Consider the following 17646-nt stretch of genomic DNA (forward strand, 5'->3'; position numbering starts at 1 on the left):
TTGGTGCCTAGTTTGTGTTTAATAAATGTTGTTTTGGTTTATTTCCTGTGGGTACACCTACTGATCAAATCGAAATCTTTCCATTCTCTCTCATCCTATACACACGTGATCCATACCTTTCCATAAATCCTCAATTTGTGTACCATCCAATAAGATAGAAGACTTTCTCTAGTTCTTTTAATATCTTAGTAGAACCACTTTAGCGTGTGAACTGACCATATGTTGTCTGTCATTCTCATGGCATGATGGGCCTGCCATTTATGTCTCCAGTGATATCTTTTATGCCACTTTTCATATACAATTCATTACTGGGAACATAACATGGCCTTCCTATGTCTACCATGCATTTTTTTCATTATCTTTTCAGTTAGTGATGTTGCTGAACTCTTGGTGTTACAGGATTCGCAGGCATGTGAATCACTGGCATAATACCATTGTTGAAAAAAAAAGATGGGTATTTATTGCAGAAAACAGTTTGGGATCATTGAAAACACTGCAGTTCCCCAAAAGCCATCTAGTCTGACTTATCTCTCTTATTCAATTCTAGGCCCCACTTATTTTCCGTCTGTGCACTAACAGACTAATTATATGGGCTGCCCATCCAGTTTCCTGCCATAATCCTGACATGTTCATTTCATTTCTTTTCCAGTGTTGATAGTGAAATGAATCTCTCTGGTATTACTGTGGCTTTCACAAAGGAGATCTTATAGTGTTCTAGAGTTCAGAGCAATTAATACAACGTCATCTGCAAATAAATACCTTTGGAGATCCTTGACATCAATAACAGATCCTCTTGCTTGGTGCAGTTGGCACCAAGTTGCAGTTGATGTTGTACACTTAGGTAAAAAAAAAGCATTATCACAGAAGAGACATGCCCACACAGAGCAGCTAAAGTGAGAAAGATCTAGGGGCTTCAGTGGGTGAAATGTTTAATAAAACAGTAGTGTGAGATGGCAACCAAGAAAGCTAACACAATCTCAGTGTGTGTTCATAGAAATATAGTGTCCACAATGGGAGTTTTGATAGTCCTACTATACTTTGCTCTGATTAAGCAGCAGCAGGAGGAGTGTGTCAGTTCTGGGAATTACATATTGGAAAAGACATTGATAGGTTGGAGTATCTCCATAAGGTAACAAACAGTATGCCGAAGGACTTGAAGCAATGGCTTATGCATATTGATTGAAGGAACTGGGGATATTAAGGCTGGAGAACAGAAGACTTAGGTTGAGTAGAAGAGAAGGGAAAGTTTACTGTCTTCAAGTATTTTAATGACTATCAAGTAGAGAAAGGATTAAACTTGTTCTGCTTGGCCTTTGGGGGCAAGACCAAGAACAATAAGTGAAAATTGCAAGAAGGTAGGTTTTAGTTCATGATAATGAGCTTCCTACAGTTCAAGCTGTCTTCCAAGAGAATGGCTGACTTATGAAACAAGAAGTTCCCTGTCATTAAAGGTATTTAAGTAAGACCTAAATTGCTACTTGCTGAGGCGATACTAGTGGTTATTCATACATGAGGTAGGGAGTTTGAACAGCTTGGTAGCCTCTGCATTTCCTTCTAGCTCTTTGATTCTCTCATTGTATTGTTAAGCAACACTTTTTGCAAAATTTATCAGAAGTATGGCTGATTCATAACAGGGGAAATATAAAGCAAAGGAGAAAGAGGAAGAAGGAAAGGAGACAGAGGGAGGAAGAGGGAAAAAGGAGGGGAAGGAGGGAGGGAGAGAGATGGAAGGAGTGTGTGTAGTGTGTGTGTGTGTGTGTGACAGAGAGAGAGAGAGAGAGAGAGAGAGAGAGAGAGAGAGAGAGAATATAAGCACTCACAAGTGGTTTTATCAGTATGAGATGTTTTTAATTCCTTTTCTATCTCTCATAGAACATTACCTAGCTGAAAACCATTTAGCTTGTGCTGTGATACACCTATAACACCAAACTCTAAGCTAATGCTGCAAATGGCACAGTGCCCCCAGAGCACTAGAGCAATGCCAATCTTAGGCATCCCGAGTCTCTCTTTGGAGTTGTCAGGAAGCTGACAACCTTTACTCAGGGAGAGACAAATTGGATGGGGATGTAATTAAAACCATCGGCAGTACTCCTCAGGAAGCAAGGAATTCTGAGCAAAGGCAGCTTATCGCTTTACACACTTGCCAAGGCTAATAGAATTAAACCCGAAAACAAAGATGCTGCTTCTATCATTCCAGAAGCTGGAAATTATTGGGGGACATGAAAGAACAACTTTGAAAAGGAACAGTTCTGAATGCTTATCAGTGAGGGGGCAGTTGGGTTGGGTGGTTGACTTTTGGTTTTCTTGCTGCCAGAAATCATTTCTTCTTCCTCAGGCTTCCTGCCCACCCCTATGTTGAGGCCTCTAATTACAAAAAAAAAAAAACTAAGTTTGTTTTTTTTCAAAATTACTTTCCCCTTTCTTTTTGTGTCTTTAGCTATTAGGAAAGACCAGCAACAAAGCTGTCTTCTCCCTGGTTCTTTATCATACCTTTTCCAGATGGTATAAGTCATGCAGCTCTAAAACTGGTAGTGTTTTCTCCATTTTACACTTACTCATGTTTCTCTTGATAGTCCAGCAAGGTGGCAGCGTGCATTTTTCTTTGCATTTCCCCAACCCATTTTACTAGTAATTAAGAGGGCTGAAACAATGTGTGAGCATAGAATCACAGAGTTAGAGAGAGCCTTAAAGGCAGCTAGGTGGCACAATGAATATGCTTTTGGACTTGGAGTCAGGAAGACCTGAGTTCAATTACTGCGTCAGATACTTACTAGCTGTGTGACTCTGGGCAAGTCACTTCACCTCTCTCAGCCTCAGTTTCCTCATCTGTAAAATGGAAATAATGAGATAACATGTAATGCACTTTGCAAGCCTTAACAGGCTATGTAAATCCTAACTGATGATAAGGAGGAAGAAAAGGAAGCAATGTCATATTGTATAAAAAATTGTAACATAGAGTTCAAATCTGATCTCTGACACTCCCTGAGTGACTTTAGATAAAATTATTTCACTGTTCTGTGCCTTAATTTTCTCATCTATAAAATGAGAGGGAGGGATTACTGATTGCTAACTGCCCATTCACTATATTTAGTCCAATCTTCCACCTCATTCAAAAATTCCTTCTGTAGTATTCCCGACAAGAGGTTACCATTTCTACTTGAACATTTCCAGTGGTGAGGACCTGACTACATCAAAAGGTATCCATTACACACTTCTCTAGTGAGAAAGTTCTGCTTTACACTAAGCTAAAATCTGTTTCCCTGTAACTTTGATTCATTAGTCATAGTACTACCATCTGGAACCATGAAAAATAAATGTCATCTCCCATCTAAATAAAATCCTTTCACTTATTTGAAGACAACTATCATATATTCTCCATTCCTTTCTTCTCCAAATAAAATATCCCAAGTGTCTTTGATTGATCTTCATGGGACATGGCTTCCAGATTCCTGGTCTTCTTCCTCGGAGCATGCTTCTAATCTAAAGGCAGAAGCATGTCTCCCCCACTCATGTTCACCTCTACCCCAGAACATCCCTATATCCCTAGACTCTTCTCCATATGAATTCTCATTTCCATCTTTCCTCACTCATTCCCTTTCTGTTTTAAAAGAAGAGATATTCAAGACCATACTTCTATCTTGGTCTCATCCCTATCTCCTTCTACCTCCTCTGGGACCTTACTCCTTCAATCATGTCTTTTCTCACACACATCTTCATTCTCTTCCTCTTCACTCTTTCCTTTCCTTTTGCCTTTCAATATGCTTGAGTCTACTTTGTCTCAGGAAAAAAAATTCCCCTCAAGCCTGATAGCCCCGTAAGCTAATATCCTCTCCCTCCTTACTTTTATCACCATACCTAATACCAAAAGGTTGTCTAAATTTTTTGATTCCTATATAATCTGACTCTGTCCCTTCCCCTTCATTTTAACATGAAGAATTTGCATATAGCTTGAACTCAATAAATATTTGTTGTCTGATCATGTCACTCCCCTGCTCAAGATGGTTAAATGGCTCCCTGTTGTGTCTAGGATGAAATCCAAACTCCTCTGTCTGTCATTTAAAGCCCTTATGAACTACCTTTAACTTATCTTTACCATATTATCCCCACTCCTATATTCCACATGTTTATTTGACTGTTGGGCTTGATATTTCTTGTAAAGATCATATCACCTCCTATTTCTCTGCCTTTGCACAGGCTGTTCCCCATTCCTGGAGTACTTTCCTCATTTCTATTTGTAGAATCCTTAGCTTCCTTCAGAGCACAACTCAGATACAACCTCCTGTAGGTTTTTCCTGGTTCCCCTAGTTATTAAAGTACTATCCCTCCAATTGCTCTGCACATATTTAGTATATGTTCAACTATGTGCATATTATAATTGGAGGGTAGGGACTGGGTTTTTTAATTTTAACAAAAAATGATTATTAATCTCTAAGTACTCAGTACTTACTAGGATCTTAATTAATACTTGTTGCGCCGAAGTCATAAATATACTGATCACCCTAGAATTTTGGGTTCCTTAGAACAAATATCTGAAAAATTAAATCCGATTTTCAGACCATGTAGCAAATCTGAATGGATTCATATCCACATAGGTTTTCCTTAATCTTATTAAGCTTTTTCATAAGTAAAAGATACTTTCCCTCTTAATATTGATTTTACATTTACAGACCTACATTGTCAATACTAATCTTGGTGCAGGGGGAAAAAAGCAACAAAAACAACAACATACACAAAATTATCTGATTTGGAATGATTGGTTGCCAAATATTTGGTTAGTATTTGGTTGGTCCTAAAAACTTTTCAGAAATAGTCTTTGAAAGCTACAAAACTTTGCGATGTCTTCTCTGACTTACAACACTATAATTTGTTACTTAGAACTCACCTTTTTACTTCCCTAATTTTTTTCACCAATTAAAAACCTCAGTAAAATCAGTTATTTTGTGTCATATCCATTCAACAAGCAAAACTCAAAATGAGTCATTTGTTTTCAATTTTCAACTGCTTTTGGTGTTATCATGTGGATATGCCTTTCATTTCCATCAATTCATGCTTATTACCTTATCAAGAATTCATGCTTTGTATGTATTATGGCTGAAGACCAAAATTGAGGTAATGTAGGGAACAGGGAATATCATTTATTAGGATCCTGTCTGTAGTTCTGCGGTGAATTATCTCATTTTTTAGCTTAAATGGGATCCTATCTTTTCTTGACAACTGGTAGAAGTTTTTGAATGAAGCTGAGCTCAGTAGAAAATAGCATTTGCTTTACTGGAGTGAGCATTGAATGTGCATTCACAAGATCTGGGTTTGAATCTTAATTATGGTACTTCCTACCTGTGCAAGCAAGTGACTTTGCTTCTCTGGAATTCGTTTTTCTTATCTATAAAATGGTCTGTGGTGTTGGTCTCAACAATCTCAACAAAATTCACTTCTGGGTCTAATGCTTTATGACCCTTTGAAACTCATGTTCATTTCTCACACATGTTGAACTCAGAATCTTTTCTGATGATTGAGAAGTAATAACTAAATATGCGAGAGAGAAATTGATGTGCACATATGAATGATAACAATCGTCAATAGGAATGTTGCTAATAGTTGTTTCCTGTTTACAGAAATTAGCCCAAATCAAATCTTAGCTGTGACACATAGCATGTAACAATCCATAATTGCTATCAGATTTTGACCTTTTTATCTAAGGCTTTACAAGAATTTCTCACATGCTTCACAGTAATGAACATTTTGTTTCGTTTTGTTTCCAAATGCAGTTTTAAAAACTGCATTCATTGGAATATCTGTTTGGTGTAGCTCCACATATGAGATAACTAGGCATAACTGGGAATTCTGGTATCTGAGGCAAATTTAAAGGGGGGGTCAAGGTGGAAAGAGGAATATGTGGCTCAGTTATCCCCAATGGAGTCCATCCTGTGCTCCCTTCCAAGGCAACTGTGAACAGGGACAGTCATGCTATGGATATGGGAAGGCTTGGTGCAGTGATGGTAGCCCAGAGTAAAAAGGTAACCTCTAAAAAAGAGACCTTTACATTTCATCACCGTGGGAAAAAGCCCTAGTAGCCTTATCATAGTTCTGATGTTGATTACATGATCTATCTTGACTTATTCCTAAAATCGGATCCCTGCCTTCTCTGACAACGTCAGGCCCAGTGTTTAGGGAGGATAACATGATTTTAACTACTGACAGAGAGAAGGAAGAACATTTCAGTTTCTATATTGCTTCTATCTTTCCCAGCCAGAAAAATGGCCTTCATACCAGAGGAGGAGATAATATGAGAACTTCTAGTCATTTTAAATGATTCCAAATAGCAGTACGAGACAAACTGCATGTTAGAAAGGCAACGTTATCTCAGAGTGACTGTAAGCAATCTTTGCAAAATCAGGACAGATGGGAGACGTACCAGGAAGATGGTTTATTCATTTCAAGGCCCGCATCCTAGGTGTTACTCTGGGTACAATTTGTTCCATCCTTTGTGTCTCGCAAGTAACTATGGATATCTGATCCACGCTGCTTGATTTCTATCTATGTGGTGTTGGAAAGGATTTAGGACCAAATCCAGAGTTGACTAATTTATTACATTTGGAAACCAGTGATGCAAACTGGGCCCAAGCTAATCTGGGTGGTCTCATGCCTGAGAGTAAAGTTTTAAGGCCCCCACTACTCCATCTCCTGTTCCTGCTAACTACAAGGGTACAATACTATAGTACATAAAGAGGACCTCTAGATTTAGGGGACCTATGTACAAATAGTCAAAGAAATTCAAAATATTATTATACAATAAATAAATAAACTATCCATAAAAGGAAAACTGAACATTCCTGAAAATTAAGGATTTGGTGACAAGAGAAGTGATTAATGGGCAATCCAAAGGCTGGCTGGTTTGAGTTACATTTTATGAGCAACCTGTGTTTTCCGTATGCCCTTGTTGAATTAGCAATAGAACTACACATTAGTTTTAAGACTCCCTCTCGGATAGGGACATCATAACGTTTTTTAATTGGGGCTGATAAAAAACATAGCACCACTTGTAGGTTCCTGAGAGAAGTGAGTTGTGAAATTGGGTTTTCATTAAACCTAATGATGGAAAATTAAGCATAGAGCATCTACTGGAAATGGTCCAAGATTGAAAAGGTGTCTTTTCTACATTATATAGCAGGTTAATAAGGGGATAGGTGAAATACAAAACATTGGAGAAAGGCCTCCAATGAGGGGAATTAATCAACCTTGAAATTCCTTCCATTCAGAATCCTCATAGTGTCTTTCATTAGCACTGGCATCATTGTCATTAGACATGTTTTCAGCTTTTGCTCTAAAATTCCAAATGTGGTTTTTCATTCACCATGATGGTTTTTTGACATTGAATTTCTATGATAATAGCTGGCACTTACAAAGCATTTTGAAATTTACAAAGTACTTTCCGTACATATGCTTATTTGAATCTCCCAACAACCCAGAGAGGTAAGCAGAGCAGATGTTTTCATCCCTATGTGATAGCTGAGGATATGGAAGCTCAGAGAGTGAAGGGGAATTTCCCATAGTCACACAGATAAATAGTATCAGGTGCAGGATTCAAGTTCTAGTCCATCATCATCACAACTGCACCACATGTAGGAAAGTGCTTGATATATTCAACACTTAGGCTTTGGAAGCATTAAGCATCTCATAGTAATCCCCATGAGTTTCTCATCATAGGAAAATGACCAGGATGGTTAGACAACTGGAGATAATAGTATACAAGATCCGTTTAAGCAACTGGGGATTGGCCTACAGCCCAAAGAATTTAGAAGGGACTAGATCATTCTGTGAAGCATTTAAAGAATTGTCATGTGAAACACTTTTCCTGCTTGACTCCATCAATTACTAGAAATTGAAGAGAGATAATATAGTCAAACACTCCCATTCAAACTATAAAGTGGAATGAAGGTACTGGATTCTCCTTCCCCTGAGGTCTTAAAGAAGCTGGATGACCATTTGTCAGGGCAGGTACTATGTAAACTTGATGCTCTCTGAGAGGCCATTGCAACAGCAACAACAACAACACTTTGCATTTATATAGTTCTTTAAGGTTTTCAAAGCCCTGTGTGTGTGTGTGTGTGTGTGTAATCTCATTTAATCCTCCACAGGACTTGGATAATAGTTAAATGTGTATGGTAAGGGAGAGTAAAAAGTCAAAGATGAGTCCTGTTTTTGAGCCTAAGTAACTAGAAGGATGGTGGTATCCTTAAAAGAAATGGGGAAATTAAGATGAGGAGTGAGTTCTCAAATAAAGACATTGAGTTCTGTTTGAGACATGCCATGCTTGAGACGTTTTTAGAATATACAATCGGAAATGTTCAATAGATAGTTGTTTCGCAAGACTAGTGCTCAAGAGAGAAACTAGGGTTGCAAGTGAAGATCTAGGAATCGTATGCATAGATCACAGTTGTACTCAAAGGAATTAATGAGTTCACTTAGAGAGATAGTACAAAGAGAAAAGAAAAGAGATTCTGAAATAGAGATTTGTGTAATATTTGACCTTTGCAAGCAGAACATGAATAACGGTACAGCAAAGGAGTTGGAGAAGGATCAGTAAGAGAAACGAGAGAGAGCAGTGTCCTGAAAATCCAGAGAGAAGAGAGTTATCTGGGAAAAGGGTCACCAGTGTCAAATACTACAGATAAGTCAAGGAAGATAAGCTCTGAGAAAGGGCCCTTGGCAACTAAGAAATCATTGATGACTTCAGAGAGAATAGTTTCAGGTCAGCAACAAAGGTAGAAATCAGAGTGCAAGAAGGGAGTAGGAAGTAAATAAGTGAAAGCATTAAGTATAGACACATTTTGTCCCTAGGAGTCTGGCTATGAAAGGGAAGAGAGATATAGGATAATAGAATGGAAGGATTTTGAAGTTATCATAAAAACATCAGAGGTTGTTGTCGTTGTTATTGACATGGGCAGCACATGCAGAATTCATCAGATATTTTGTTTATGCCAGTGACAAGTTCTTATCTCTCTTTCCACTAAAATTCCAGGAGAAAAGGAGGAAATAAGCTTTTGTTAAATACCTTCTATGTTCCAGTCACTGCATTCCAAGCACTTCGCAAACATTTATTTCATGTCATCTTCACAATAATCTAGGAGGTAGGTGCTATCATTATCTCTAGTTTACAGTTGAGGAAACTGAGGAAAATTAAACGATTGGCCCAGGGGGACACAGCTACTAAGACTATGAGGCTGGATGTGGACTAAGGTCTTCCTAACTCCAGGCCCAGGTCTACTATGTCATCTAGAACCACCAAGAGAAAGAGATGCTATACCAGAGGTTCTTGACATATTTTATATCACTGATCCTTTTGGCAGTCTAGTAAACCTAGGGACCCTGTCTCAAAATAACATTTTTAACTGCATAAAATACATATGACTACAAAAGAAATCAATTCTATTGAAATACAGTCATGAAAATATTTTTAAAAATGAGATCTTGAGCCCCAAGTTAAAAACTTCTGCTCTATTCCATTCCTTGGAAATGTGGTCTACTGTCATGGTCCTTTCAATCAGGAAGCTCAATCCAACTTATATTGCAACAAATCAAAATACTACAGTATACTCACTTGGTGTACCCTTGGAAAAGAGTGCTCCCTTCACCTGTGCAGATCACAACCATTCAACACCCTCTCTTCCTGGATGATTCTTACCTGCACTTTATGTCTCTTTAAATTCTCCCTTGTTCTATAGGAGAGCTAACCAGCAGGCTCAAGACATGCCTGTAGCTTTTGATCTGTTTTATGGCTACTCAGTAGTCGAGCTGTCCATCTGTTACCATTCCTTCCAGCTATGTGATCAGCCCATCTCCTTTTCCACCCCTTATCCCTCTTGCCCATGTATGCTTTTCTTTTACATACTGAGAAAGAGAATAAATGCTTGCTGATTTATATGACTACAGTGTTCTTCAGTGTCAAGCTGCCTCTTCAATGCTCAAGCCTTCTCTTCCCCCAAACTTAGAAGCCCATCAACACATGAGATTCTTTCAATGTAGGAACAAACTAAAGGGTACCCTGAGCTCTGAAAAGCAATCAGAAGAAAAAAGCAGAAGGCTCAGCAGAAGCAAACATTGGGATTGGTCCACTTTCCCATAAGACTATGTGCAGTTTTCCTAGAGGAGTTTATATTGATGGACCGGCTTTCATGCTGTGTCATTGTTAGGTGGGATCCAAAAGGGACCCATCAGATGTGAGACAGTTTTCATTTGTTTCATAAAAACTGTATCATTGTCATTTTGGAAAATGCACCACTCGATTCTATATAACAAATATTTATTAAATATCAACTATGTTTAACTTTTCTAGTTTTGGGACATACAAGGAAAAATAGAATATAGATCCTGCTTTCTAGGAGCTTGCAGTCTAATGGGGGTGGGAAGAGGGACCATACATATACACACAGCACAGCATTATAGAGTGCTAAACTTAGAGCCAAGAAGATCTGGGTTCAGATCCTGCCTCAAAAACTCGGGGCGGGGGTGGGGACAGGGCAGCGGAGCAAAGATGGTGGCTGGAAAGCAGGGACTTGCCTAGGGCTCTCCCCCAGGACCCTCCAAACGCCTATAAAAATGGCTCTGAACAAGTTCTAGAACTGCAGAAGCCATGAAATAGCAGAGGGAAGCAGGGCTCCAGCCCAGGATAGCCTGGATGGTCTCTGGGTAAGGTCTATCACATGGAGCTGGGGGGCGGATCAGAGCAGAACCCAGCATAGGCTGTGCCTGGACCAACCAGATTGGGAGCTGGGTGGAACAGGCCCTAGCACCCTGAATCAGTGAGCCATGGCAGTTACCAGACTTCTAAACCCACAAACACCAAAGACAACAGAGAAGGTTAGTGGGAAAAACTGCGGGGACAGAGTGAAAGGAGTTTGTGGTTCGGCCACTGCCCTGGGGGCAGCAGAGGTGGTGCAGCTACAGAACTACAGCTGCAGTTTCTTCCGGCCCCAGGCCCACCTGGTAGGAGGAATTAAGTGGCGGATCAGAGCTGGAGTGTAGAGCCTGCTTAGATCTGAGTAGTGGTCAGGGTTGGCAGTTCTTGGGGGAAGAGGAGAGCTGGTGTGGCAGAGCTTGCTGTGTAGAAATAGCTCTGAAAACAACAGCACAACCCCTCAAGCTTGGGACAAAGTACTCTCTACTCTACAAGCAATCATGCCCTGATGAAAAACTCAAGGATCAAGTAGTTGACTGGGAACATGGCCAGGCAGTGAAAATGGACTCAGACTTTGGAATCTTTCTTTGGTGACAAAGAAGACCAAAACATACAGCCAGAAGAAGTCAACAAAGTCAAAGAGCCTACATCAAAAGCCTCCAAGAAAAACATGAACTGTTCTCAGGCCATGGAAGAGCTCAAAAAGGATTTGGAAAAGCAAGTTAGAGAAGTAGAGGAAAAATTGGGAAGAGAAATGAGAGCGATGGGAGAAAACCATGAAAAACAAGTCAATGACTTGCTAAAGGAGACCCCAAAAAATACTGAAGAAAATAACACTTTAAAAAATAGATTAGGGGGGCGGAGCCAAGATGGCGGCTGGAAAGCAGGGACTAGCGTGACCTCCCTGCTGAGTCCCTCCAAAAACCTATAAAAAATGGCTCTGAACCAATTCTAGAACGGCAGAATCCACAAAACAGCAGAGGGAAGCAGGGCTCCAGCCCAGGACAGCCTTGATGGTCTCTGGGTGAGGTCTATCCCACACGGAGCGGGGAGCTGTGGGGAGCCGAGCCCAGCCGAGCCCAGCGTGAGCTACACGGACCAACCAGACCAGAAGCTGGTCAGAAAGTGCCCTAGTGCCCTGAATCAGTGAGCTGTGGCAGTTCCCAGACTTCTCAACCTACAAACACCAAAGACAGTGGAGAAGGTTAGTGGGAAAAGCTGCAGGAGTGGAAGGAGTTCGCATTTTGGCTACCAGCCCCGAGGGCAGCCGAGGTGGGGCAGCTACAGCCGTTGTTGCTTCCGGCCCCAGGCCCACCTGGTGGGAGGAATTAAGTGGCGGATCAGAGCAGGAGTGCACAGCCTGCTGAAGATCTAAGCCCAGTCCGGGTTGGGGGTTCTTGGGGAAGGAGCAGTGCTGGTGTGGCAGAGCTGGCACATCCCCCCCAAATGTGGAACATAGAACTCTTTAGTCTACAAGCAGTCATGCCCCACTGAAAAACTCAAGGGTCAAGTTAGTTGGTTGAGAATATGGCCAGGCAGCGAAAACACACCCAGATTCAGTCTCAGACTTTGGATTCTTTCTTTGGTGACAAAGAAGACCAAAATATACAGCCTAAAGAAGTCAACAAAGTGCAAGAGCCTACACCAAAAGCCTCCAAGAAAAACATGAACTGGTCCCAGGCCATGGAAGAGCTCAAAAAGGATTTGGAAAAGCAAGTTAGAGAAGTAGAGGAAAAATTGGGAAGGGAAATGAGAAGGATGCGAGAAAACCACGAAAAACAAGTCAATGACTTGCTAAAGGAGACCCAAAAAAATACTGAAAAATACACTGAAGAAAACAACACCTTAAAAAATAGACTAACTCAAATGGCAAAAGAGCTCCAAAAAGCCAATGAGGAGAAGAATGCCTTGAAAGGCAGAATTAGCCAAATGGAAAAGGAGGTCCAAAAGACCACTGAAGAAAATACTACTTTCAAAATTAGACTGGAGCAAGTGGAAGCTAGTGACTTGATGAGAAATCAGGATATTATAAAACAGAACCAAAGGAATGAAAAAATGGAAGACAATGTGAAATATTTCATTGGAAAAACCACTGACCTGGAAAATAGATCCAGGAGAGATAATTTAAAAATTATTGGACTACCTGAAAGCCATGATCAAAAAAAGAGCCTACATATCATCTTTCAAGAAATTATCAAGTAGAACTGCCCTGATATTCTAGAGCCACAGGGCAAAATAGAAATTGAAAGAATCCATCGATCACCTCCTCAAATAGATCCCAAAAAGAAATCTCCCAGGAATATTGTCGCCAAATTCCAGAGCTCCCAGATCAAGGAGAAAATACTGCAAGCAGCCAGAAAGAAACAATTTGAGTATTGTGGAAGCACAATCAGAATAACCCAAGATCTGGCAGCTTCTACATTAAGGGATCAAAGGGCTTGGAATATGATATTCTGGAGGTCAATGGAGCTAGGATTAAAACCAAGAATTACCTACCCAGCAAAATTGAATATCATGCTCCAAGGCAAAATATGGATTTTCAATAAAATAAAGGACTTTCAAGCTGTCTCAGTGAAAAGACCAGAGCTGAATAGAAAATTTGACTTTCAAACACAAGAATCAAGAGAAGCATGAAAAGGTAAACAAGAAAGAGAAATCACAAGGGACTTACTAAAGTTGAACTGTTTTGTTTACATTCATATATGGAAAGATGATGTGTATAATTCATAAGACATCAGTATTAGGGTAGCTGAAGGGAATATACATGTATACATCCATATATATGTATATAGACGGAGGGTGCAGGGTGAGTTGAATATAAAGGGATGATATCTAAAAAAATCAAATTAAGGGATGAGAGAGGAATATATTGAGAGAGGGAGAAAGGGAGAGATGGAAGGGGGTAAATTATCTCTCATAAAAGTGGCAAGGAAAAGTAATTTGTTGGAATGGAAGATGGGGCAGGTGAGGGGGAATGAGTGAGTCTTGCTCTCATCGGATTTAACTTGAGGAGGGAATAACATACACACTCAACTGGGTATCTTACCGCACAGGAAAGGAGGAGGAAGGAGATAAAAAAGGGGGGATGATAGAAGGGAGGGCAGATGGGGGAGGAGGTAATCAAAAGCAAGCACTTTTGAAAAGGGACAGGGTCAAGGGAGAAAATTGAATGAAGGGGGATAGGATAGGAAGGAGCAAAATATAGTCTTTCACAACATGAGTATTGTGGAAGGGTTTTGCATGATGATACATGTGTGGCCTATGTTGAATTGCTTACCTTCTTAGGGAGGGTGGGTGGGAAGGGAAGAAGGGAGAGAATTTGGAACTCAAAGTTTTTAAAGCACATGTTCAAAAAAAGTTTTTGCATGCAACTAGAAAATATGATATACAGGCAATGGGGCGTAGAAATCTATCTTGCCCTACAAGAAAATAAGGAAAAAGGGGATGGGGGCAGGGAGTGGGGTGACATAAGGGAGGGCTGACTGGGGAACAGGGCAACCAGCATATATGCCATCTTGGAGTGGGGGGAGGGTAGAAATGGGGAGAAAATTTGTAATTCAGACTCTTGTGGAAATCAGTGCTGAAAACTAAAAATATTAAATAAATAAATAAATAATAATTTAAAAACTCAGTAGGCATCCTTCCATGGATGGGTAAGTTGATTTCCCTATCAGAAGCTCATTTTCCACATTTGTAAAATGGGAATAATACCCGTAGTATCTACCTCACAGGGTGATTTTAAGGCTAAAACCAGATAATAAATGTAGAGTGATTTACTAGCTTTAAAATACTATAAAATTATTTTTATTACATGAATAGCTATAATAGAAGATAAGAGAGAGATAAGTGCAAAGATACAGGCAAGTGATTTGACATGGATAGAGCTAGGAGGAGTGGCATCTGAATTGGGCCTTAAAGGAAGAAAGAAACAGCAGTAGGTGGAGATGAGGACACAGGAGGACCATCCTAGGCACATGATGACATGAGCCTTCCAGAGAAAGAAAATGGTAGGACTAGAATGGAATATTGTTTACTTTGGCTCAAATATACACTGCCAGAAGAGTAGTAGTATGAAATGTTTGAAAAGTGGGTTAGAACCAGGTCATGGGGGTGGGAACAGAGATGGGGAAGGGGTCTTGAATGCTCCTCTCAGGAACTTGTGATTTATTCAGTAGGCAATTAGGAGTCACTGAAGATTTTTGAGTAAAAGGATGATGTGTTCAGAGTATTTAATTAGGAAGAATACTTAGCTAGCTACCAGAAGGGTGAATTGGTTTAGGGTTTGCGTATAGGTAGAAAGAACCGTTTGAGGGTTATTTATGTAATCTAGGTGAGAAGCAAAGAAGACCTTTACTAGAGTGGTTGCAGTAAGGAGAGAGAAGAGAAGATTGGTAGGATAGATATATTGCTCCATGCTCACGTGCACTCTCCAAATAGAAAGGACCTAGGGTCTTCACATTCTAAAGTCCACCACTTGCATTCTTGCATCTGTTCATCAGTCTGTTTCTGCTGCCCCTAGCCTCTCTGACAGATTACCCTGAAATACTCCATTGGTGTGTCATCCCCCTAGGCTGCCTCAGGAAAATGTGCCACTGCTCTGTTGATTTCCAAGGTCAGTTTCTGCTAAGCTGCCCAAGCAATGGGAAAAGAAAGAAAAAGCCAAGGACAAAGGGGAGAAACAGCTAGTGGGTGACAGTTTGCCTTGCCTTCCTCTCTCTGAAACAGGCAGCAGCCGTGGGGAATTGGCCCAGCCCACGCTGACCATCCAGACCCATCCATACAGGAGCTGTGAGCCAGTGGAGATGTCCTACCCCCGGGACCAGTTCCAACCTGCAATCCGAGTAGCAGACCTATTACAGCACATCACACAGATGAAGCGGGGTCAAGGCTATGGGTTCAAGGAGGAGTATGAGGTGAGAAACCCAGGGGGAAATGGGAGGGAGAAAGGGGAGGAAAGTTTCTTTTCTAAATGTCAGTCAGACTGAGGAGGCTGATTTATGTGCCACCATCCATTCTAAGGAATCGTTCATTTTAGAGTTGTCACACTTGACTGATCGTGTGTGTACAACATTCTGGATGTCGCCCCAGATATAGACAGTGACTTCTTAAAGCAAACACCACTAATTTGGAATTTGAGTTTAATGAAACCTAGTCTGGAATGAGTTGATCTTCATACTCTTTATTTGCTTGCCTTTAAATCTTTTATTAATACTCTTTTTTAAAACATCTCTCCCTTCCCAGTCACTCCTCCCACCCAACAGAACCCTGCCTTGTAACAAAGAAGTGTACTTAAGCAAAATGATCCAACAGATTGGCCATGCCTGACAGTGTATACTTCATTGTGCATCTGTAGGCTACCACCTCTATGCAAAGAAGTGGGAGACATGCTTCAGCATCAGCCCTCTGGCACGATTAGGCATGGCAGTGTTCAAAGTTCAAATGGTTTTCAGTGTTGTTTTCTTTACATTACTGCTTCACCCTGTTTATTAAATAAGTGCTTACTAGAGACAACAGTGGAAAGTGCACGGAATTTGGAATCAGGGGCTCTGGGTCATAGCCTGCCTTTATCACTGCTACCGGTGTGGCCTTGGGTAAGTCACGTTACTTCTCTGTAACCTCCTCTGTGAAGTGAGGGGGTTGGCATAGCTGACCTTGAAGGACCCTTCCAACTCTGAGTCTGTGGAGTTATGAACCTATATAGAATGGCACAGCTACAGATGAGAGAACAGTGGGCTGGGAGCCAGGAGCCACCTCAGTCCTGGTCCTAGTTCTGCTGCTAACCAAGTCACTGCTGCTAACCAACTCTTTACCTTCATATATTGAGAAAAAAATGAGATTAAGCTGAATGATCTTAAAGGTTTGTCTGAGAGCTAACAACCTCATGTTAAGCAGCAGGAGGCTGGATTGAACCCACCACAAAGCATGAACATTACTTTTGAAATTTCTAATTTTTATTTTTTGTTTTTTCCATTGCCTCCATTTCTGAATATATACCTACCTGTTTCCCTGCCCAGCAAGCCATTCCTTATAACAGAAAAAAGGAGGGGGAGAAAGGGGAAAGGCAATTCAGCAAAACTAACCAACATGTCAAGCAAGGTTGATGGTATATACCCTGTTCCATATTCAGAATCCCCCACTTCTTCAAAGAAGGGAGAAAAGGAAGTACCTTCTGAATATTGCTTTTAAAAATCCATAAAACTAACAATTTATTGGCATTTACCCCAATTTCCCAAAAAAAAATGAAGGCAAAAAAACATTCTATCTAATTGAGACTCTAATCTAATAAGATTTGAATGGAAGAAATTGGGTTCCTCCCTTCTAGAAGCATTCAGATATCACCAACCATCCTCAATTCATATGTAAATATCACACACATATTATGCATTCAGACACATGCATGAATATGCCTTGAATGGAATTGTTCTACAATTCACTTTGTAGAATGATTCCAGTAAACATTATTTTTTAACATTACAGTAGCCTTATAAATATATGCAAACCACCTCCTCCCCCCTTCTTCAAAGAAATGGGGAGGCAATGAGTGTGAAAAATGTTGCAAATAACATCAGAAGCCATCTCTGTGTTGCTTGGCTTTGCTTAATTGTTTTTCTTCATTACGAGGGAAATCTAGCTTGTAAGGGGGGGTGCTGGAGAGACGAGTATATCCAATACCTACTAGGATATTAAAAAATAGCATCAATAAGGCTTTTAAAATAAAATAAAATGCCCCCTTCAAAGGGAAGAGAGTAGAGTCTGCAAACTATAGGTCAATCCTGGCAAATTCTAAGACCTGCTATTAAGGGGATAGTTAGTGACCATCTAGGAAAGGAAATGGTAATCACCAGGAGCCCACATGATTTCAGCAGGATCTGGTCATGTCAGCCTAACCTCGTTTCTATTTTTGACACAGATTTGCCAGACTGGTAGACCAGGGCACTGCTTTAGCTGTGATTTACCTAGATTTTAGCAAA

At 40.4% G+C, this 17646-nt stretch overlaps 1 protein-coding gene across 1 annotated transcript in view; it reads left to right on the forward strand.

Annotated features, from left to right (window-relative positions):
* The window catches only part of PTPRT (protein tyrosine phosphatase receptor type T), a 360616-nt gene that overhangs the window by 246845 nt on the left and 96125 nt on the right, over positions 1–17646 (forward strand). The window contains exon 12 of the mRNA XM_036749775.1: positions 15401–15588. Within this exon, the coding sequence (XP_036605670.1) occupies positions 15401–15588 (188 nt within the window). The remainder of the gene's footprint in view (positions 1–15400; positions 15589–17646) is intronic.

This window comes from Trichosurus vulpecula, chromosome 3 (assembly GCF_011100635.1).
Source record: "Trichosurus vulpecula isolate mTriVul1 chromosome 3, mTriVul1.pri, whole genome shotgun sequence".
Lineage (NCBI taxonomy): Eukaryota > Metazoa > Chordata > Mammalia > Diprotodontia > Phalangeridae > Trichosurus > Trichosurus vulpecula.